We start from the raw sequence: 24,678 nt of genomic DNA, 5'->3' as shown, positions 1-24,678 counted from the left end.
TATGAAAGGAAGAAACAAATCTGCTTAGAAGTTTTGTTTCTCATAGACCTATGCTGATTATAAGTACATACTCTTCTCTATTCATTTGTTTTTCCTCAGTATTTTCTTTCCTCCAGAGCAATAACTACCAGCATGATGTAGAAAACAAGAATATTCTTCACTTCAAGGAGAAGCAAATGGTAATACAGGTGTTTAAATAGAAAGTTCCTATCGAGTAGCAAAAGAAGTACAGAAAAATAGCATCCAAATGCATATCTTCTACAGAAGCAAAACATTCTTATATAAGTGACAGTCAATATTAAAGTCATACTTTAAAATACTTAAGCATCTAAGAAATGAAAGTTGCGCTTTATGACAAGCTTTAATACATGATTTAGCAGGTACTGAACGGTGCCAATAAGCAATTGTCACTGAAATCATAGGTCAGTCAGTTATCCATAAATTAGCAAATAATTTCTCATTATGATACATTATCCACTAAATGTAAGACAGACAGAATTCCATTATTTTAATTAGTGCGGATTCCTTCTTACCTCCAGATATTATAGTTTATATGCTACATTTTAAATTACTGAAAGTATTAAATTTGTCATTCCAAAACAAGATCTTTAAAATATTTTGAAATGTGACAGAAGACAAATACTGGTAGTGGGCTAAAGGTAGAAGGCTATCTTGAATACAGCACAATTTGTCTACAGTATGATTTATAGACCCAACCTGTAACATGATAGCAAAAAATAAGGTTTTTCTTGGAGGTGCCTGAGGTCTACAAATCTCATTACCATCATTTTTTTTTTCCACCTCTAAATTTAATAGCTTTTATTTTTAAGGGGCAAAACAAACATTGATGGACGTATCCAAAATAGATTCTTTTGCACCACTTCTCATGTACTCATTACCTATATTTGATTCCAAATAATTTATAAAACAAACAGATAAGAAAATCCAAATCTCTGAGTAATGAAATTTCTCATTTAAAGAAGTAAGAATGTAGCCATGGAGACAAGTAACAAATGAAAATAAATTTATTTTATTCACATTATCTTTTAATCATAGCTCTAAGGAGTATTTTCAATCAGGTCTATTTTATATAAAAAAATCAACAATTACAACAGCATGTTTTAAATATTTAAAGATGAACCTCCAGTTTGAAAAGTTACAAACAAACTTGTCTGTGGAAAAAAAAAAAAGTAAAAAAAAATTTTACAACTGGCAAAAAGTGTAAGCCTAGGGATACGTCAGCATCTCTAATTTAGTACATGTCTATTTTGTTATGTAAAACACATTTTGCAGACACAGACCATTAAAGGTAGAAAGAAACATTAGTAAAGAAAAAAAAACACTACTTTGTTAGGCAGATTATGCCTTAAAGAGATTCTAAGACAAAACTTTTGTGTGCATTCTGAACGGATGCTGCGAATATAATCAGAGATACTACTTTATGTAAATTTAAATTGGAGGTTGGGATGGTGTTGGGAAACAATAGACAAATGGATTCAGTCTAACATAGAGCAGGTATATGCAAAAGTCTGAAGAGATAAAACAGTGTTCTTCAGCATCAGTTTTTTATGATGATTAAAATTACTATTTAACATTGATATTGGCTCAGCAAAATTGGCACATCTCTCTGAGGGATTTCTGCACATGGGTAATAAGCATTCCTATGCCTTCGAGTCTTTCATTAGGACTATCAGAAATGTAGTGCTTTAGAAGTTAATTTGCCCAAGGCACCTTTCCTGCAACTATGAGGACATGCAGACAACACACGTGCTCTACCATTTATGATACTCTGGAGATCTGCTGTGAATCACGCCCCTTGGAGGTATACTCACTAAGCCATTCTCAATGCCCTAAGAAAATGCTACTGTTTGGTCTATTTGCATTTTCCTATCACAAATTCTGTCATGTGAACAATAATGCAATTACAGGTTCCTTTTGTTCACATACAGAGTTATAATGCAATGACTTGGTCGTTGCCTCTAACTTTGGAGAAACTTCCAGTAGCCTTTAATTTGCTTTCTCAACCAGAGAAGCCCAGGGGGGTATTTCATGTTTCAAAGAATCAATAGGCCCCAGCTTCAGAAAATCCCAAGAAAAATATTTAGTTTTACAGAGGCAACAAAATTACCACACAATGCATAACAGCATTTAAGTAATGAACATCAAAAACATAAGTACTCACAGTAACATGTTCCCCTAAGCGGATTTCCAAGATACCTATTTTCAGAGTCACAGCTGTAGGGGGGAAAAAAGACAAAAGCAAACATTCCCATTAAATAAAGCATAGATTTTATACAAATGCAGCCAGAATATTTATTCCAAATAGCACGAGCTTGATTAGTAGCACCACCGGCACAGGGAAACATAAAGTATGGGCTATATTTCTTAATCAAGATGAGCTATTTTCTGGAAGGACTTCTTGCAAAAGTAACCAGGAATGATGAGGCTCTTGGATAGGGACTTCAGGTGTGTTTTGTGTCCACTTTGGATAAATGTGAGTGGGGCAGGGAAGATGAACACGGAATCTGCCACTATCCACTCTACCCCAGGGACTGCTCACCCCCTGGCTGCCATTCATCCCTCCACTGGCTCTTTCCAAGGAGACAGCATTTATCAGGCAGCAGTTCACTGCAGAAACTGTTCTCAAATAAATCTCCTCCTAACATGCACAGTCCCAAAACACTATCAGAGCAGGCTCTGCACCCTTATGTAACCTTCCAAATGTGCTCAAGCCACTCCTTCAGCGATGGAATATACATCCTCAGGTTCAAACACACAAATACATTATTTCAAACTCTTTTATATGAAAACAACAAAATACCCATAAGCATAAAATAATGACTACACTTTCACAGCACCTAAGAGAACCTAGATGTGCTCCAAAACGACATAGACTGCTCTAGAGAGGCTAATCCTAAACTATTAACTGTAACTAGACCATGCCAACCAGTTCTGGGGCCACAAATTGCAGCCATGGCATAGCATAGCAGTGTTCCAGAGGCAGCAGACCATGCATAGGATGCTAGGTGAAATTTAGGCTGAATAGGGCACACTGCATCCAGACTGTTGCTGCTGGGGAAAAAAAATGTGCATGAAAAGAACAGGAAAAATACCTTATTTATAAATATATATTTGTTTTCAGAGGCATGGAATATGCTATGGAATATCATAGTAATCAAATTGAGTTATATAACATTTCTCTAAAAATGTCACATACTTTAGTAGAAAATAACTATCTTGTTCTAGGTTTTCTTGGCTATTGTACAAAAGTCTCCAGCAAAATTATAATTTGCTATTAAGCATAGAGAATGTTTTATAAAACAGAGAGAAAACTTATCACTGCCTATTAAATTTCATAGAAATATTTTCCCACAGGAAATCTGGCTCAGTTAATGCATGGAATACTCTTCCATTACTTTGTTCTCTTAGAGAAATTTAAACTGCAAGCAGTTTTTGCTGCTTATGTTATTTGTAAGTGATATTAAAAAACTTTCTGATTTCGATGCCATGTGAGTTAACAAGCATGCTGTACAATACTGCCTGCCTTGCTACTGTTCTCTTCACTGGTTTCAAACCTGGTGTTTATTACCATGCTCATTATTCAAAATCAGGTAGAGCTTAGTTCACTCCTACCACAGAATGGGACTTCTTTATTTCTTGAAAATCTCAATTGGAAAAAAAAAAAAGAAAGAAGGAAAAAAAAGTTTCCATACAGCTCCCTTTCACCATTCAGCTGCCCTTCTAACCAGATGAAACCATCTCCTGTGGGTCAGTAATTATCAGAAACCAAGGATTTTCAAAATTACATACACATTTTTGATGCTATATTTCTATTTATATTGCAGAAGAAGAAAAAAGGAAAAGGGAAAACAATAACTAAGAATACATAAAATAAAATTATCCGTAAAAATCAGTGTAATGCACCACACGTCTTACTGCTTAAGGAAGCACACAAAAGAATGTTTGATACAAAAATTATTAGGTATGTAATACTTTGCCATAGACAAGTATTCATCCAAATACCAATAATCGTTAATTTCCTGATAATTTTAGACACGACCTTCACAAAACTTGAAGAGAAAATGGCAGTACAATTTTACAGCTATCATTTCAGCACACTGCATGATGAAATGAGAAAATACGCATAACAGTATTTTTAAAAGTGAATTATAATACAGTAACAGCATTTGGTACACTATCACATTTATTATACTTTCTATACAGTGAACCCTGTAGAACACATTTTACTCAAGGGGTTGGCAGTTTTGGGCAAGCCATATCCAGTCTACTGGCCTTAGGAGACAGTACATGAGCATGAAGAGCTGCTGTAAAGGGGTGTAGTGGAATGCCCTGTGCAGTCCTGTGCTGCATGCTATGGGTGCTATGAACAAGAACCTCCCAGCCTGTCCAAAGCCACTCAACTCTATTACATCACCACAGTGTGGGAAGGAACCTCTTCCATGGGAAGGAACTGTGCAGCATGCCGGGGAAAGTCCATCTAGAGATCACCCTGGGCCTGGGGCTCCCACCATCTGCAGTGACATAAGCTTTTCCCCTTATATGCACTCCGCTTTTCATCCAACTTGTTAAAATAATATTTTATTATTATGCTATTCATTGTCAGGCCTTTCTTACTGAAATACAAGGGAATCACCCTTTCTTACACTTCTCCTCTGTCCCCTGGTGCAAAACAATTTTAAAACATTTATCAGCAGTAACATTAGGTGGAGTTCTTACGAATTAAGGAAGTCTGCTTTAATCAGAATGAAAGATACTACTTAAACACTCCATTTTCAGCACAGTAAAAAGATAAAACTACATCTAAAACTACTCATGTGAGTATATATGCTAAGTTCTGACTAAATTTAGTTTTGTCTTTAAATCCAACCATACTTCATTAAGCATATCTATTGCTCCGCTTTAGTCACTAATTGTGGTTCCAATTACAAAATTTTATATTTGCTGAATTATCTCCTTATGAGCTCTCCTTGTAGTAATTTTTGTACATTTTCCAAAAGACAGTACACATTTGAGCATATCTGAAGCATAATATATGCTTCATATCTGTAAATTGGGAATTATACTGGTTATAATATGTGCTGTGAGGCTATGATCATTTGCTTTAAGTGGCAATAATGAATGAGTAGTTCTTCTCTGGCCTGCCTCCAGAGACCCAGTTCTCATTTGCAAGTATAAATGGAGACACGTCCTAACATGTTACATACAAGCAAGTACTCTGGTTTGGTTCAGTACAAAAGTATTCATCAAGCTACTGGACTCATGGCCAGCTATTAACAGTCATCCTCCAATCTCTCCCTCAGTTATGCTTTCAAAACTAAACCATTTTCTTCCCATCTCTCTGTATTTCCTGGAAGTTCAAACTAAAAAGTTATGAACAAATACATAAAATAATAATACTGCTCACATTTACTACCAAGTTCATAATAATTTCTGGTTTTCTCTTCAAATATACGTTTTCAAGAACACACTATCACTAAGTTTTACAGATTTTTACTTTTTTTAATGGATGAAAGGCTTATTTGTTGTTTTTGTAAGAACATTTATAAATGACCTTATGATGAAGATTAGTAATATGTTTGATTTTGTGCACTGTACCAACATTTTTCAACCTTAAGAAAGGTTGCATGGTATGTATTGGTATTTCCCTCAAGCAAGCATCTCCAGGCCTCTCACCTAAATAAACCTGTCAGAATATAACACCGACCCAGATGATTAGGTGGAACCTCATAATATTCCATCCAACCTTTGATCACAAAGCAGGATTTTCTGTAGATCTACTGCTACAACTCGTTGGTATTTCTTTGTATTTAAAAATTAGTGCAAAAAAGAAAGAAGGAACAGGGAAAGAGGAACCCAAGTACCACTGGTCTTTCCTTGATTTGCATTTGTTTCTAATGCCAAATTCTGAAGGAAAACAAAAATATATGTCAGACCACGCTATGGCCCTTCTGGGGCTGTTCTAACTTGTCTTGGCTTAGGTACAGACAGCTACTAAAGAGCGATGACCCACAACTCACACTGTGTCCTTCCAAATCTGAGATTCGTGATAGCTGTAGACTAACACAGAATCTGAGGGAGAACCATCATGTTTCTGACCTTCAGCTAGTTAAAGACAGCTCTCAGACTGATTCTGCCTGGGATCTCAGCCTTGAACTACAGCAGGTTCCTGATAAAGACTAGTGGCTCTGGTAAACTCTTTCATAGCCACAGTCAGTGGCTTGCACCAGCTTTTAGATGAGTAATAATGTCCTCCAGGAGTACTGTTTATCATCTGCTATAGTGTTCTACTCTGATCTAGCCCTAATTTTTCATTCTGCTTCTTGTCCAGAGGTTTTGCTTCTGCTGCCCTCCATGCCAAATTCCTGCTTCTGAGTTACTTGTCCTAATTTAATGTCCAGAACGAGCTTCTGTTTTCATTCCATACGCTGACATTGATGTACACAAACTTTTATGTATGTAAAAGGGCACATTTGGAAGAGCAGGCTTCTCTCTTATCAAGAGCTGTTCTCTCAAATGGACATTTCTTCCTTTGCATTTTGAAAGAACTAAAAGAAAATTTCACATCCTAAAGATAAAGTTTAATTCAAATACCTACAAGTTTTACATGAACCTGATCAGAACACATCACTTAACTGAACAAAGTATACTGATGTAGACAACAAATACTTTTGTTTAATATCTCTTAGTTTTTTATAATGATCTAAATTCTGTTGTACATGAGGAACTGTAGATCTAAAACTCCCTTTAGGGAACGGCAGTGGGAGGACTGCTCAGTGGATACCTTTCAATGGGATTTTCTATGATGCTATTCTATATCAAGTTTTAGAAAACAGGGATGTTAAGTGAATTATTTCTCTGCCTGTAACTACTTACATAGTGCTAAAGGCTTCATACAATATGAATGTGAGAAATATATATGAAAAAGTTTTAAGTAAATTATAATGCGCAAATGGCAATTTTTACATGGTGTCTTCAAGTCACATGTTCAGTATTCCTAGATGTCTATGGAATTTCTGACTAGTCATTCATAAAGTATGTTGATAATATTAAACTTATCATACTTGTTTTCTTGTGACCTTTAAAACCAAGTTTTTGTCCATCAGACCATTTCAATATTTATTCCATGTTGTTCCGACAAATTCTTTCTCTGCCTAAAGTTATTTTTTATTCAATTTTCCTCTACTTTCCCATCCCATATGCAGCAAAGTCCATTAAGTTCACGTCTTACTGCCAGCCATTGTTCTACTATAACAATGGTCAGTTTCCTTTCAAGTCTTTTTTAATATCTAAGATAACAACCCCATCTTTTATTTGACTTTAGTAAAAAGTGATAGCAATCCACAGAGATACAGAAATATCTATTAAGGGTAGAACACAAGGAATTATGTGGGTGGTTGGAGAAATCATGAAGATAAATACATGTGCTCATTTTTCTCTGGTCCCTTTACCATGAAGGGCCTCAAACTCCATTAGCCCATTATAGTCCAAAGTCTTGCAAATTTCTTAGAGCAAAGATGACACTGATACTCCACTATGAAGTGCCAAATAAGTGGAAATAAATGTTACTGTTTATGTTATGACAACAACTGTATATCTGCCAATACTTATAGTCTTGGCAGGCTCTACTGAAAAGTTATCTTGTCTTTAAGAAGAAAATTTAAAATAAATGGCTGTAAAAAAGAAAGTGACTAAAATTAACACCATAGCCTCATGGCAGGTTATTGCAAAGTATTTTACAGCAGAAGACCTGGCCTGTCAGTCTTGAACAGAGTTCAAACTCTGTTTATGTTGGTTTTGATGAGCATGCTGCAGAGGACTACCATGAACAGCAATTCCTGCTCCTGGGCCAATGCAGTACCAGACAAGAGTGTTTAAATCTGCAAGTAATCCCAATGTAAAGCATAAAGCTCTTTTCTAAACAATAGGTAGAAAGTCACCTAAACATTGACAGATTGATGAAAGAAAAATTGTTAGCTACTACCTTGCAATAGATTAGAATTCTATCATACCAATTGGGAGTGACTAGGAAAGACAAAGACTCTCTTCAGAAAACAATACTATCATCCCATACTGCACCTTAAACATTCAATCCTTCAACAAAGAAATGATAAATGAGTGGCTTTGGTTATGATTTGTAATTACCTCGCAAGTTTTGCAATCAAACAACATGCTTGGGATCAAAGTAATTATATGATGAACGCTTGTTTCTGTGTTAAAGTATGTTCAAAATGAAAAGGAAACAAACAAAAAGGAAGGAAAAACGGCTTCAACAGAAAACTTTCGTGCATGCTTGAGACTGATGAATGTGGCAGATCAATGAGCAAAAACAACAAAAAACAGGATTACAGAGTACTGAAATTTACTAAACAGGGACCTTTTCTGACGTCAGAGGTAAATAAAGAGAACTCAGGAGGCATCCAAAAATCCCGCTTGGTAATCCAGACATACTGCAGAGGTGGGATATAACTGATGCAGAGATTGTGTGGGAACAGTTACGGCATAATTCCTTCACGAGTCTCTATTTCACCAGCCTTGAGCGGTTCTATTTTCTATCCATCATTTTCTGACTGTCTGTTGGGTTTGCTTCTTAACTCTAGCCTGCATAGGATAATAGGCTACAATTACATTAACCGCCTTTCATCTCAGTTTGCATTAAATTTGTTCTGCATGCCAGCATGAAAATCTGTCCCAAGTCATTTTGCTTAAGTCAAAGAATAATAAACTGCCTCAGTAATAATACGGCCAATGGTTTTATTATGAAATATTCAGATTTTTTTTTTTTTTCCACAGAGAGATAAGCTCAGAATTAGTTCCCAGGAAGAAAAGTTTCAGTTAAAATATTTGTCAGAAATATATGTATGTATTTTACATTATGATGATTTTTTAAATATTTAAAATAGAATCCTACCCTGAATTGCTTTCATCCCTTCTTTCTTTCCCGTTTCTAGACCAGTTTTCTAATTTATGTAAAAGTAACACTATAATTTGTAATACTGCACACAAATCAGAAAAACAAAATACTTTAACGTCACTTGAAACTTTGATGAGAAACAAAGTACTTATCACATTTTCCATAAATAAAGGAGAGAAATCATCTGATGGAGTGGAGAAATGCACTCTGAGAAAAATGTTTTTTTGGCAAGATGAGAATGGAAAAATTCCAAAAAATTCACTCTGATTATATAATGCTTTCAGAGTATTCTGATGCATTACAGCAAACGCCTCAACCTTGGATGAAATCTACATTTTTAATTTTAAAATTCTCAAGTGACCATTATGAGATAAGCTCAAAAAAAATGTTATCTTCTGTACTACAATTTTAATCCTTTCATCTTTGATTGTACATATTTCCTCCTGGACTTTTTAGTTTTAAAGGAAATATAACTGAAAAAACATTCCATGATCCTATACTTCTAGTTTAAAAATAGCTTCAGAGAAGAGTCCTAAACCACAAGGCATTGTTGAAGTGGCAGAATATTTTATAAGCAATCTTGCTTTTACTGATTTAAATAATCAAGAATATAACACCAAGAAGAGTAAATACTTAACAGAAAATAAAACTTCATCTCCAAAGCAAGAAAAAAATCCCCCCAAAAATTATAGTACAGCAAAGATTTAATTAAAGTCTATATCAAAAATGATGAAAACATGTACAATTATAACCTTACATAGTTTTATCCTTTTTCTACTTTGAAAGCAGGGTTGGAAAATGCATTTGACTTTGTATATATCAGGGTGATTTAAATAGAACTAGTTGAAAAAATCCATAAGTAATACTCAACAATAAGTACAGTTTCTAAAAATAAAATAACAAATAATGATTATCTTTTCCAAAGAATGGATTTACTGAATTCCCACTTCAGAATCTTAGAAGTATTTTATTTTTGCATGGATGGCACTGAACAGCAGTAAAATCCTTCAGCTGTTCAGATACGCTGTTATCTCTCATTTATTCATAAATATAGAGAGATAATATTTCTCTTTAATGGAAGAACTGATTGCCTTAATTTATTTTTTCCTTTTTTTTTTTTTTCAGTCATCATTCGTTACCTTCAACTTTACCTCAGACTTTCTTTATTGACTCCAGAAAACAAAAATAGTAAAGAGAAAGAAAACGAATGAATAAGCAAAGTATCAGGAGAGAATGGGAGGAACTTCTGCACTACTTTTGTGAAAATGTTGCTGCCATTCTCTATGTGATAATTTACAGTTATTGACCCAAGAGTAGAATAATGCAGAAGTAAACCACGCAGACCCTGGTGCACAGCAAACCGCAAACTTTCTCTCTTAAACTTCAGTAACAAGGCCTTATGGTACTGTTAAATAGCAATAATCTGGATCCAGGCCCAAATTTGTGATTAAACCAAGACCATACGTAAGAAAGGATAAAATGACCTAAACAAGAACGGGATTACAGAGTCATTTTGAAGCATCTGTTAAGAAGTAATTGTGGTCCTCCTTTACGAAAACTGATTTGTTAAATCTCTTTCAACATCTCTGACTGTTCCTTTCCCTTATAATTCTTGTCACTTCTCTGTGAGCAGCCCAACAACTTATCCTAGGGGACAGTAAGCCCTTCAGACATGTTTGGCAATCCCACTGCTGTCTATCTGGCCTCCTGCTTACATTTAATATTACTCCATTTATCGTAGCTCTGCGTAACAGTAAATGACAGAATAGTGTAGTCACATTTTCATATCCGATTATAAACCTGCTTTGATTTTAAATCAGAATCTCCTTGCTATTTAAAACAGCTTTTTCAGGTGAAGTACTTACTTTTGACACTTTGTTCTTTTTTAAAATTGCTGAAGAAATTTCTTTTCTTGTAATATCAGATGAAGCTGGAGAACTAAATCTGTAAATCAATCCTTCTGAAGTGATAATCTAATAAACCACTTGGGCATCACTGTTAAAGTTTAGGATATCATCAGGGCTCTTGAATTGCTTTATGCCTTCATAATCAAGCTCTCCAGCCCCATTATCTCATGTGCTTGATAAAGAACATCATCTTTCCTCCTCACCCCCAACTCAGCCACCAAATAATACAGAGAGCAAAGCATGGAAAGGTTACGCAGCTTAATTTCTATTTTACAGTTTCTAAAGTTGGTTATTCAGTACAAAAGATGAAAAACATAAGGGAGCATTTCTGATGTTAAGAAATTATTATCTTTTAGCTTGTAAGATAGGATAAGTTCTATGCTATTTGTTATCACTCTGTTTTTATTTGCCAAAAATACCTTACATATGATGGAAACTTGCTTTTAGTGTCAATTTTTGTTAGTTTATATTGTAAAAGGTAAAATATTATAGGTACTTTTTGATTATAATGCATATACTAAGGCAAAGATATATTTTTGCACATCAAATATTGATTGTTCTCTTTAAAATGTTGCACAGAGTATTCTTATCTTCATAACAGGATGAAAAAGAGTATATCATTTCAGTTAGCCTATCATTCAGGCATTACAGCTTTCCAAGCTCTGCCTTTTGAACTTGGGCCACGGGGATGCAACTGAGCACAGGGTCTTCTGCAGCAGCTGCATAGTTGAGATGGAAAGCAGATGCAGTATATAAGAAAATGTGCATGACTTCAAAATATTTGCATATTCACCTATAGAAGAAAATGTGTTTGCTGTAATTGCAAGTCTCCCAAAAGTTAGGATTCTCTCTAAGCATAATTTAACACTATGTAATTGATGGGCTTACTCTATACAATTATCAGAAGCTTCATGAAAAATAGAAATGAAATTTCTCATTCCTATGTCTTAATACCAAAATATAGTTTTTAGTTCCACCTATGCATAATTTGAATACTTGATGTGAAAATTTATTTTTAACATGCTCAACAACTACTGAAGCAATTTAAAATTAATAACTGGCAAGAAATTGAAGCAAAATGTTTTTAACTTCACTAGAAATACACCTATTGTAGCTAAATTTTCATCTATATGTAAAGGTATACAATTGACTAAAAGGGAAAACAGAAAAATGAAAACAGCAGTAGGAAGATGCATATTACTTCTATTAGAAACCATAAGAGCAGAAGAAAAGCAATCTTTCCATCACCAGGGGATTTTAACAAACAAATGGTGTCACCAGTACACCTCTGACCTAGCATTTCCTTATTCATGTATTAAAGCCAACTCTGTATTCCTTTCTTAGTGAATAAAACCAATAAATATCACAAGCCAAAGCTGATAGGTACATCTATCAGTAAATGTTTTCAAGACAAAATAGCTTCATTTGCTTTGTAAAATTTTGAAATCGTATTCAAAAGTAAAACTAGGCCACAATATTTTGTTCATGAGTATCCCATACCATTACATTAAGAGGAACTATTTAATTTCAAACTTCACTGTGCACCAATACCTTACAGAATGCTCTGTGCTACCACTGTGGTATTTTCTTTTCCCAATGCTCCCTAGTTGGCTTTTCTTACATTAATGATGAAGTGATTGAAACTGATGTATATTTTAACGATAACAATTCTTGTATCAATTACTAATTACCATGCTAAGGGGTTATCAGGTATATACTATAGGCCCAGAACTACAATGCATGGAAAATAAAAGAATGGACAATAATTTACTCAAAGGGTAATATTTGATAATATTGAAACAGAAGTCGGCAGGGCTGCTTATGCATTAAGAATGCAGGTGCCACAGAACACATTTTGTCCTCTATAATGATTTCCAGAAGAGTCTCTTATTTAAATCTTTGAGGAAAAAATAAAAATAAAAATCCTGTCTTTAAATGCTCTCCTTCCAAAAAGAAATCTCTCTTTCCTCCCTTCTGCTCTATAGCTAAAATTGTCCACAACTGACTTAGGTAGAAGTATTCACCAACAATAATAATGATGCAGATACTATAAAATAACACCCACTGAACGTAATCAGTTACTATTTAGCAGCATATAGAAGAAATATCAAAAACTGCTCCCTCAAATATCTAGATTTATTATTCTCAACTCAGTAAAGTTTTTTTCTGTTAAGCAGGGTGAGCAGCCAGAAAAGCCACCAACTTCTTTTTTTTCCCATCTGTACTTAGAGATCCCTCATCTCTGATCAAAGCAGTAGGAATACACAAACTATTTCAAGCTGCACTGGAAATCTGTATCGTTTCTCTCCTTTCTTTTCTGCATCAAATATTCCAACTTTAAAAATCTGAACTGAGGTTTTGAGTTAGAAAAGAGGATTAAACATACTGTCATCTGAGATTCAGGATATAAAACTCTTAAGGTCGGAATAATTAAAAACTACAGATCCAAAGCATTTACTGGACTTAGGCAAATATACACTTTCTCTGAAGAGAAATAGCAGAGTCAGAACATTCACCAAGCAGATGCGAGACATTCATGACATCAGGTAGACCAGTTAATAACTCAAAAAAAAGCTGAAATTGGACCGTGGAAGTAGTGGATACTGAAACCTTACAATGACAAGGTACATGGGGCCTGACTACAGTGAGACACTGAAATTCATTAGCAATAAAAGCAAAAAAAGTGCTCTAGCAGAGACTAATCCATGGATACTATCCTATCCAGGACAATCTATATGCTATTTGTTAAGGTTCTCGTGAACATAAGCAGCATGCAAAGCCAGCCCCAGCCATGCAACTCTTTTCTCTGTTTTTTGCATTACAGAAGTAGATTCAGAATCCACCAATGGCTTTCTAAAAATGAGAATAGACGCTAAGGTCATAACTTCACTGGATACCATCATATACTCATATAGAAAGCAGTTTTATGGCACTCAGTCTTTCTACTGGTCCTCTCCTCTATACGTCTTTCATGTGGCAAAGGCTGTCCCATTTTTTTCTCTAGTATAAGAGTAATTAGCCATTATCATCATCCCCACTACATATATACATAAATATAGTCATTTGGAAAATAATTTAACTTAAATGTCAAGAGCAAAATTACTTCATTCTTGTGAAAGAAAAATTCTCTTTCCACAAACTGCTCCCACTTTTCCAAACAATTAGTACTGAAGTCAGAAAGACAAAAGACATATTTCATTGGAAGATCTAAGCAAATTGCGTGTAACATTTTAATTTTTGCTCCTAGCAAGAGACATCTTGCTAACGTAACTACTTTTACACTGCAATATCAATATTGCAGTACTCTCGAGATTAACACATTCACAGTTGACCCACAATAAAATACCAGTATACAAAGCTCTTGGCTAAGTAAGTGTTGGCAACTGTTCCACAAACCCATAGCTCCTTCTCATTTCTTCACTGAGAAAATCTTTCAGGAATAATAAAGGGTATTCAAACTCCAGTTCTCCATTTTATAGCTGGGCAATTTTCTGAATAAAATGCAATGTTTGCAATGTAACAATTCTTATGAAAAGTGTTGTTTCATATCTACAGGGTCCACAGTTCAAAGATCCCAGAGAGCTTCTGAACTTTACACACCATACACTGAATATAGCAAAGAACATGAAGCAGGCTACTGCAGTGAGAAAAATCAACAGAAGGGCAGATAGTGATATACAATACTGCCAAAACTCATTAAAAATACTGCACAAAGCCCCCTCCAAATCATAAGCTTTATTTTTCTTCAAATTTTAGATTACATACTATAACAAACATTTCTAGTTCCTGATATTTGCCTTGTGAGTTTTTAAGACATTAGACTGCACCTGCATCATATTCTGAAGGTTTGATACTAGAAACGTTGTTTAAATGAAAGCTACAATTAAAGCAAAATGATTGATGCTAGAAACATGATTTTTTAAAAATAAAATAAAGCATCTAAATTCCTTGATAGATCTAGTAACAGTTATCTACAAATAGAGCAGAAAATTAGTATGTTTAAAACATCTTCAGTGTTGAAGTGGGAGTTTTATTTTATTGTTCTCCTTAGCGGCCTAATAATCTAGCTGTTCACTAACTAGCTGAGGGCTCAAACCTTTCTCCTTACAGCAGCAAGATCACATTTTCATAGACTTAAAGAACAGACACAGACACTAAACCCACACAGATCTGCATATCATATTTTGCTGGAATTCTCCCTGAAAGATCAGAGCTAACAGAGTAACACATGTAGGGATGGAAAGAACACAAATTTTCATCTCTATGGATAATTCAAAGTCCAGACTCAGCAGGAACAAAGAGGAAACAACCTCATGTCAAAAACCCTGTATGTAAAAGTAATGGTGGAATATGATGAAATGGCAAAAGAAAGGGAAAATCTTGCAAAGAATATTAAATACGGTTACCTCTAGTATTTTAAAACATTGTATATTATATTTTTGAACTTCGTGTTAGAAAAGCACTGCACGATATACATATAAAAGCCTGCTTTAGTCAGCTTTCAGCAGCTACAATCTGCGTGTGTATACTTGATAAAATTCTAATTAAGTTAATTTGTTACATGATTATGGTCAACTTTCCCCCTACTGGAAAGCACAAAAGAGAATGCTGAGAGGAAACAATGGGGAATAGATTTACTCTACTATAAGCAAATAAAGCAGCAGTGCTATTAACAGAATGATGTCTTTTACTCAGAATGCTTTTACCTGTCTGTTTGGTAAGAGGGATTACACAGCTAGGAAGATGTTTTTACACCGGAGAGAACAGCTGGATGTTTCTAAATACATATTTTTTTCTCTGTACACCAAATAAACAGGATTTTCATGACAAAAAACAGTATTTCTTCTACCTCCTCAGAATCATGACAAAAAAAAATTGTCTGAAGCTCAGTATGATTAAAATGAGCAAGATATTAAATTTTCATTAAAAAAACCTGGATCTTTAAATGTTGTACTCTTAAATTTACCCTTCTTACAACTACATAAAAGACACTATGAAAAAAACACTAAAAACTATTTTCACTAACATTTCATTACAAAAGTCTTACAGATCTGTTTTCATGCATTGTTTTTTGTTGTTTTTTAAATCCGCAAGTCCCAAGACAAAAACTGTTTTCTCTGCAGATTCTTACAGCTCTCACTCTGAGAAAAAAAGAAAAAAATAAAAGAAGTGTGGCAGGGTCTCCCTGATTTCCTAAAACCTCTGCCCCTAAGGCACAACATGTACCACACCTGGCACACAGCTATAAAATCACAAGAGAGAAGGAGGAACAAAGGAAGGGAGAGAGAGAGGGAGATAACATGCAGCCCTGCGGCTAATGCTTTCTAATCAATAGTGTTCTTGACAGGAATATAAATCTAACTTTCACACAGCTAGAGTTTCAAACTTTCACAGAAATCCTTATTCTAGAAATTACATGGTTACAGGTTTGCTGCTAAGATTGCACAACAGTCCATCTAATAACTGGCAAAAACGATTTTATCTAGAGATGTGGAGAACAGTATTCACACTTTGTTTGAATCAAGAACATTTATAAAGTAATAAATATGAGTAAAGCATTGACTTAAAAATCTTCCTTACCTTCATGACAACAACTGCGTATATACTCTGACAATATAATACGATACTTTCAAAACAGGTTTTGAACATAAGTGTTATTTTCTCCTGGATAATAGTGTTATATATTTTTTTAGAATCATATAATCACTTAGGTTGAAAAAAACCAACACTCTAAGTTCATCAAGTCCAACTATTAGCTTAGCACTGCCAAGCCTACCACTAAGAAACATCCCATCTATATGGCTGTTAAATAACTCCAGGGATGGTGAGTCAATTGCTTTCCTGGGCAGCCTGTTTCAATGCTTCACAATCCTTTCAATAAAGTCTATCCTAATATCCAACCTAAACCTTTTCTGGAGCACCCTGAGGTCATTTTCTCTTGTCTAATCACTTGTTGACTAGGAGAAGAGACTAAGACCAACCCCTGGCTTTCTACTACCTCCTTTGATGTAGTTGTAGAGAGTGATGTCTCCCTCGAGCCTTTCCTCCAGGCTAAATAGCACCAGTTCCCTCAGCTGCTCCTCAGAATTTTTATTATCCCTAAAGATTTATACCTTTAATGTTTATAAAACAAACAAAACACACAAAAAAATACTAATTGGGTACCTCTGTGTATTAGATAGAATGAGTTGAAAGAAACATCCATAAATGTAAGGCTGTTCATAGTTAGTGTTATTTGTCCTGCTTAACAAGCTACTCCACTTCACTTTTTCCTTGTTCTTAGTCCTCTCTCTCTATCTCAAGCTGCAAACTCCTTCTCTAAGCAAAGACAGTAAGTTGTTTGAATACAAAACACAGGAAACTACCTGTACATTACAGATCTACACAACCCATTCTTCTGTATTCAGTGACGTGGAAAATCTTCTAAAATACTGTGTCCACATTAAGATGTTTCTAAAATTCTAAAAATCAATTACTCTAGATCAATCCCGTAGATCATGTAGATCAAGATATTTGACAAACACGTTGAATATAATTACCAATTTTGCAGATATTTTTAAACTTAGTATCCACAAGGCGCATAAAAGAAGCTGTTTCCTTTTACAATACTTTAAAAATCGGTTACTAATGTTACAAAATGTTACTAAGATTTCTGATGTTGCTCTTCAAGAAGTGACTAAATAATACTGAACTTCAAAATACAAAGATTTTTTTATTATTATTATTTTTTTTTAAGAGAAAAATATTACTATAGAATCACAAGAATTTCAGGCTACATGTAATTGTACTCACAGTTGACACTGGTCTCCTTTGATGCCTTTAGTTGTACAGAAACATTTTCCCGTTTGCATGTGACAAATATTTGCATGTCCACTGCACGTGCAAGCTATAAAATCAAAAGGGAAGAACGTGATTTATTCACCCATATTGCACTTTATAAGTAATGAAATTTTCATTGATATTAATACCATATTAAAACACACTTCCTATACGCTATACAAAAAAATACTACTTCAATTACAATCCTTTGTGGAATATTTCGTACATTTAGTTTATTTTCTGTAGAGTTAAGAACTTTGTATGTGTCAATAGATGCTCTCCACCGCTGATTATTGACAATTTAAAACCAGAAGTCTGAGAAGAGTCATTACAGTCAACCATTTTTATGTCCCTTTATAAAACACAGAACATTATCAACACATTCCTTCTAGACAAGATAAAATTCTGACCAATAGGAAAAGCAGTGGCAAAATTCCATTAATTTTAAATGTCAAACTACAGAAAACATTATTGTAGTTGCACATTAAAATCTTAAATATATTTGGAACTCTTGAGAATATAAAGAACGCTTTGAAATCATTCAAACAAAGACTGAACTAATACTACAGTTATGGTACACAACAGGAATATTCTAGAAGCACACACACAAAAAAAGGCATCATTAAAAGCTCCTTAAGTTTGAACTGGAGGGGAATCATAATCAACACTCCACTCTAATGTTCTTATTTTAAACTCAGTGGCTGAAGTAAATCCATGGTGGCCTCTCCATTGCAACTCTTGCTGCCTGATGGATTCCCATCTCAATTCAATCTTTTGTACTCCAAATTCTCCATTTTCTTTGCTTTTCCTTCTCGTGTTTATGGGAAGGACTCTTTTGTTTATGTAATAATTCCTCTTCTGTACCCATGTGTACAAAACAACAACTTCCCTCTGGTAAATATAATTAAGTTCCCACATCACACTGGAATAATTATCTGCTAATATTCACACTATGTTTAAATACTTTCTTCAGTACAAAGCAACTCTGAACTTATCTTGATGATCATACTATCCTTTTACTGGTGTTTTCATTGCAACTAGGATAAAAGATTTAATATCTGGGTTCCTGCTTGGGAGCAGATAACACTGACTAGTGACCTTTATATAATAAAAAAATATTTTCCATTTTATAATCCTAATATTGAAATGTAGTTTTTTATTTCTACCAGAGGATTTTTAACGTTCCTTTTCTAATACACAACGAATACAATTTCAATCCTGTCCACAGCAGGGGTTTGGAACTAAATGATCTCTGAGGTCCCTTACAACCCAAACCATCCTATGATTCTATTGATGTGGATGTGTCCCTTTTCACACACACTATAATGCCTGTTCCCACTGAAGACAAACAGGAAAAAAAGGTTAACCAGACTTGAACCACAGGTATCACTGACAAAACTTGTTAATTAGCCTGCTACAGCAGGCTAGGAAGAAAGAAGTTCCTCTTAAAAGATACTACAAACTATCCTTTATCTTTCAGAAGCATTCTAGAGCTGCTTTTCCATCTAAGTTATAGTTGTGACCGCCAAGGAAAATGGGAACCGAAGTAATATAGGAAGAATTAACAGCCCTGGATGAAGACCTGATTTTGCAGTCACTACTGTTCATAGCATGAATTACCAAAAGCCATGAGTTTAGCTATCCATTCAAAAAAAAATGACATGAATTCTAAAGCTTCTTAGAGTCTGCATATTAGGCCTATAAAATTGTCTGAAGTGTCTGAATACCAGACCAGTGTTCTCCATTCAAGTTAAGTACCCTGAAAGTATGATCTTGATCCTCCCTCCACAATAAATGGTCACTGAAGTTATACTCTCTATAATCAATTACATTTTCCTAAATCCATTTATGCTTTCCTCTCTTCATTAATGACTATTTATACACTTCTAAGATGGAAAAGCCTGTTCTCAAAAGTTAATTTGAATAGTATAAAATCCTCGCCATACTGTCAATGAAAAACAAAGGAATATAGTCTTTACAGCTCATTCTGCTTAAGGTTAATTACTATTAATAACAAAGCACCAGTACAAGACAAAACAAGAATTACAAAGGAGCCAAAATGCTGCATTCCAGATGAAATTCCAAAAGCTGTCAATATGTTGACAAATTCAGAAGATATTGACAGTGAATGTTAATTAGTTCTATAGTTACTGATAACTTTATAGGAAGTAAACCACAAATGTGGAAGTGGAACTTCATTGCTTTGAGCAGCCTTTATTCAGCAAAAGTTTTTATACACAGAATTATAAAATCTTTTAGATATTATTAATTTTTATCATCTTGAAAAAAAATGTGATAAAATGAAGCATCTATTGTGAAAATATATGAGAAACTTTCCTTCAGCAGCTCTGATAGGACTTGTATACTCAAACCACAGAATTACTGATAAAGAAAAATTATCATTGCCATTCATCCCCAGGGATATCCAAATCAAATCAGCACCTGTATACTCCACTTTAGTGTATTATGTGCTCACTCACACAGGAGTCCACAGATGCAACCCTCTCCAATCAGACACACATCTACTTCCATTTAAACTGCATCACATTTTAGTTTCTGCACTCTGCCCTTCCTCTAGAGTTTCCTGGATTTATATTGGAGAATTGTCAAAGGTAAATAGCTGATGGAACCATGAAGTCATATCTAAAGTTTGATCTCTGTGCATTCGCAATATAAACATGCTCGTAAGGGTCGCATTTATAGCTTGGTCTCTCTTTCTAGAAAAACAAATGGAGCTGCTCTACCTCATCTACATTCTTGTGCCACATATGAGAAGTTTATATGGTGCTAAGATTGGTATGGTTGAAAAGGCATAAGAAAAGAGAAGTTGAGAAGTCACAGAACTTTGCTTCCTGGACCCTCATGAGTAAAAATAAATAAATAAATAAATAAAGAAAAAAACCCTAGTTATGACTAGCTAATTTTCTTCTATTGCAAGATGAACAACAATTACTCTCACTAATCAAATTCCTAGTAATTTAACTGTTCCCTAGATAATACCTTGAAAAAGGACATCATGAGCTAATCACTTTCACATTAGTTTTAAAATCTCATCTGGACAAATTTTGTTTAACAGAATTAAATGCATATTTTAATCTCAAGCTTGCAAGTCTTTGATGAAAAGTGGATTCCTACCGACCCATTGATCTCAACCTGAAAAGTAAATCTAAGCAAAATACATATAAACATATATGAGTATGTTATCAAACAACTGAAATAGAAGAAGCAGCATGACATTAGAGGACATGCAGTGCGAAAAAAATTTGAGATATTACCTTTGAACCTCGCTGCAGATTTTTCCATTGGCCTACTTACAAATAATATAAAAGAAATTATGAGCTTTGAATATGAATCATGCCTACTAATTAATAATCACAGAATCACAGAATGGCCAGGGTTGGAAGGGACTTCAAGGATCATGAATCTCCAACCCCCCTACCACATGCAGGGCCACCAACCTCCACGTTCAATGCTAAACCAGGCTGCCCAGGGCCCTCATCCAACCTGGCCTTGAACACCTCCAAGGTCGGGGCATCCACAACCTCTCTGGGCAGCCTATTCCAGTACCTCACCACTCTCTGGGTAAAGAATTTCCCCCTGATGTCCAACCTAAAATATAAATAAACTGCAACCTAAAGCACCATTTGATTTCAAAGTCATTAAGTCACAAGCTACAAAATCTAAAACAATACTACTTTACTGATAAAGATATTAACTAAACCCTTGCCCATGATTCCATGTCTATATTGGAAATTCCAATGCAGGAAAAAACAATAACCAGAAACACAGTAGTTATCAGGTAAGAATGCTTGAACTTCAGCATACCCATTCAAACTCCTGACTCAAAGATTATTCATTATGTACTGTATACATTTTCAATAAGCTAATCACACCTGTAGAATACATATATGAAGAGAAATGATAGTATATCATGTTGTCTTCTCCTCATTCTCTATTTCATTTTTCACACAGTGCTGAGAGTTTTTATTGAAATTCAAAATAAATGCCAGCTGCTACCTATTACACCTTGTGAAATAAATTGCAGTCCACAAATGTCAGAGAAACTTGTTATCAATGCATCCGTTCCTTTTTGTTCTAGGTACTGATTGATACAGCTTAGAAATTCAGTCCTCAGTAAGTACTGGAAATGATCCCCAACACCAACTGTCAAGATGTAACATCCTATGCTTCTGTAACCAGTGTCCCAGTTGGGTTTGTATCATAGAATGGCTTTGCAGTCTGTAAAAGTAATTTCATAGGATCTTCCAACCTCAGGCTGTCTGTAACTATGACTCTACAAGCTCACCTCAAGGATCCCAGCTACTTAGAGCTGTTCTGTGCTATCCTCTGTGACATCCAGCTATCCTGTGATATTTGTTCAATCCATACTGCATGCAGTGTGTTTTACTAAACACCCATTGGGCAGTTTTACTAAGCATTGTACCCTACAGATGTGTAACACCATTGCAACAGTGCAACCTATTGCACTGCTGTAATGCACACATACACCCTGTTGCTACTTAGGAAAGGAGCACAGAGATGAGCTCAGCTTCAGGGATCTTTTCATACTACTGCCAGCATCTGACAAACTTTATTTGCTCCATCATTAAAAACCTTAACATAGAACTCCTCTAACAGAAAACTTATGATTTTTTTTTAATAAGTATGTATCAAACAATAGAGATATTGTGATTCAAGCTTTGACAATGCAAAAGAAGTGCTCTCCTCTCCAACTTAGGCTTACGTTACGCATACAGGCTTTTCCTTGAACAATTATTTTAAAACCTTAGCTATCATGCAAAAAAAATTATCAATAATTAAATGTTAAAAAGATACAAAACTTATACACCTGCTTAAGACAGAGTTTTATCACATTTTTATCTTTATTTCACATATTAACTGAAATCACATTAGTTTTGAAACCAGCAACTACTTAAAAAAAAAAAAGGCAATAGGCAATTTCTACTCTATTTTAAGCAAATAGCATTTCACAGTACTGTTTTGTGTAAGATGCAATTCTAATCAAACAGGAAAGTTGCATGAAAATAAAACAGCAGACTAAATCCATGCTGTAAAAACAGGGGCCTACAGAATTTATTAAATAATAAATCCACAGCACAATTGATTCTGAGTTGCTAGCTCAGCACCTAAGCATCCCTGCTTATGCTGACAACCAAAGAATGCCCATCACCATTTCCATGAAGTACGCATTTTAGACAATTGAATTTAAAAACCTTCATTGTTTAGCCTCCATCTGACATGCAGCTGCAAGAGGAAGTTCTCTCTGAAATGGAGCTCACTACAAATGGTACTTTAACTTGAACTTGATATGTTTATTTCTAAGATTACCAAAGCAGGAGCTGTCCATGCATAACTTCTTTAAGATGCCCTAGAGACTTTTTTTTTTTTTTTTAAAGGAAAGCTATGAACAATAAAAGTGTTGAAAAAGTGACATTGAAAAGGACTGCTGTCCTTTAGTAAGTCCTCCAAAAACTATACACAGGTCAAATGCAACTATCATTCCGCAGTGGCATGTTTAATTTCCATGATGAGGCAGTCTTATTAGCACTGTATGACTAACTTTATTTTCACTCTTCATGGTTTGTCCTGTGATTTTGCTTTCACAGGTCTCATGCCCACTTCTTTCTTACAGTACAATAAACAGCATGTGCATTGATGCAGTTTCAAGAATTGTGCTTTGTACTCACCCAGCAGAGGGAAAAGGGAAAAGGAAAGACGTACATTTTAAGAATTGTACAGGTAGGATATGGCTTCTGTATATGATATGCAGAAACTCTACAAAAATTAAAATCACTTATGTAATACACATACGGCATCATTTAAAGCAAGGTCAGCTATCCCCAACATGCATGAAATCTAGGTCAATTTTCTAAATAAACACTAGATAAAATATTGTTCTGGAAAAGACAAATATTCCCAGTCACTCAGACAGACATATTTTGTGAAATTAGACACTCCTCAGAATATGGTACTTTTTTTCAATACGCACCAAATTTCTTCTCTCAACTGCAGTGCATTCTACCTAACAGACCAAGGAATGTATCTGTTCTGAGCAGTTACAGGAATGCTCGTGGTCCCATTCAAAAGAAAAGAAAAAAAAAAAAAAACAAAAAAACAATTTGCCCAAACCTGAATGTGATTTAACTTCTTTTCTGGTGTTTACAGTCACAGCAAAACACTGTCAGACCGTGGCTTAAAACTACCAAGCTGATCTGGCTACCAGTGAGGTGATTATTTGTTTCCTGACAAACAATGCTGTGACATGCAATGAAACAATATAGAAAGAACAAGGGAAATTTCCTTAGCTAAATATTTCATCCAGGAAGCAGGAAACAAGTTTATTTTCTCTTCCAGGAACTGAAAGGTATTTTGGTTAAACCAACACTACCCAATGACAAGTTTCTCCATTTTTAATTAATCCATTTTTACACTTTGACAACATCACTCTGCAGTACCTGTATTTCATTATTGCTTCTGTTTAAAGCAAGTACCCCTAAAATTGAATTGATTTTTTAATTTTTAACATTTGTAATAAATCTTTCTCAAACAATCATAATAAATGTCTTTAATCGTCAGCAGCTAATGCTATAAAGCAGCTTAAAAAATAACTTTTTTTTATAAATACAAAAAACTCAAAACAGAAGACTAATACTGAAAGAAAAGACCATTTTTCTAGTTATTAACTGAACAGTCTTCAGTAATTAATGAGTGTCTAGTTGTGTTTCTTTCATGCTAATACCATTTAAATATTTTCGTGGGAACAGAATACAGAATTTCTATATCTTGTTCCATGAGAACTCACACAATAGTATCAACTTTATTTTCCAAATGTTAATCTGTGAAGAATATGAACTTATTTTAAACATAAACTGAAATATTCCGCATGGAAAAATTAAAGTACTTTATTTGGAGAAAAATTAACATATCCTATGTATGGCTTTCCCTTTAATTCTTGACACTCATTCTTTTTTAAATAAAGTATAATACATTATTACAAAT

General features: G+C 34.5%; 1 protein-coding gene across 10 annotated transcripts in view; it reads right to left on the bottom strand.

Moving 5' to 3' along the window:
• ATRNL1 (attractin like 1) overlaps window positions 1-24,678 on the bottom strand; it is a 424,497-nt gene that overhangs the window by 271,437 nt on the left and 128,382 nt on the right. For all 10 annotated transcript variants that reach the window (XR_007376982.1, XR_007376983.1, XM_048944556.1 and 7 more), the window contains exons 20-21: window positions 17,632-17,725; window positions 2,183-2,235 (exon numbers count right to left, since the gene is read on the bottom strand). Coding sequence is in view for 8 of the 10 variants with exons in the window: in XM_048944556.1 (XP_048800513.1) it covers window positions 2,183-2,235; window positions 17,632-17,725 (147 nt within the window). In the remaining 2 variants the exon portion in view is untranslated. The remainder of the gene's footprint in view (window positions 1-2,182; window positions 2,236-17,631; window positions 17,726-24,678) is intronic.

The sequence above is a fragment of the Lagopus muta genome, chromosome 5, assembly GCF_023343835.1.
Source record: "Lagopus muta isolate bLagMut1 chromosome 5, bLagMut1 primary, whole genome shotgun sequence".
Classification (NCBI taxonomy): Eukaryota; Metazoa; Chordata; class Aves; order Galliformes; family Phasianidae; genus Lagopus; species Lagopus muta.
Note: the sequence above shows the minus strand (reverse complement) of the source record. Positions and strands in the feature narration are given on the sequence as shown.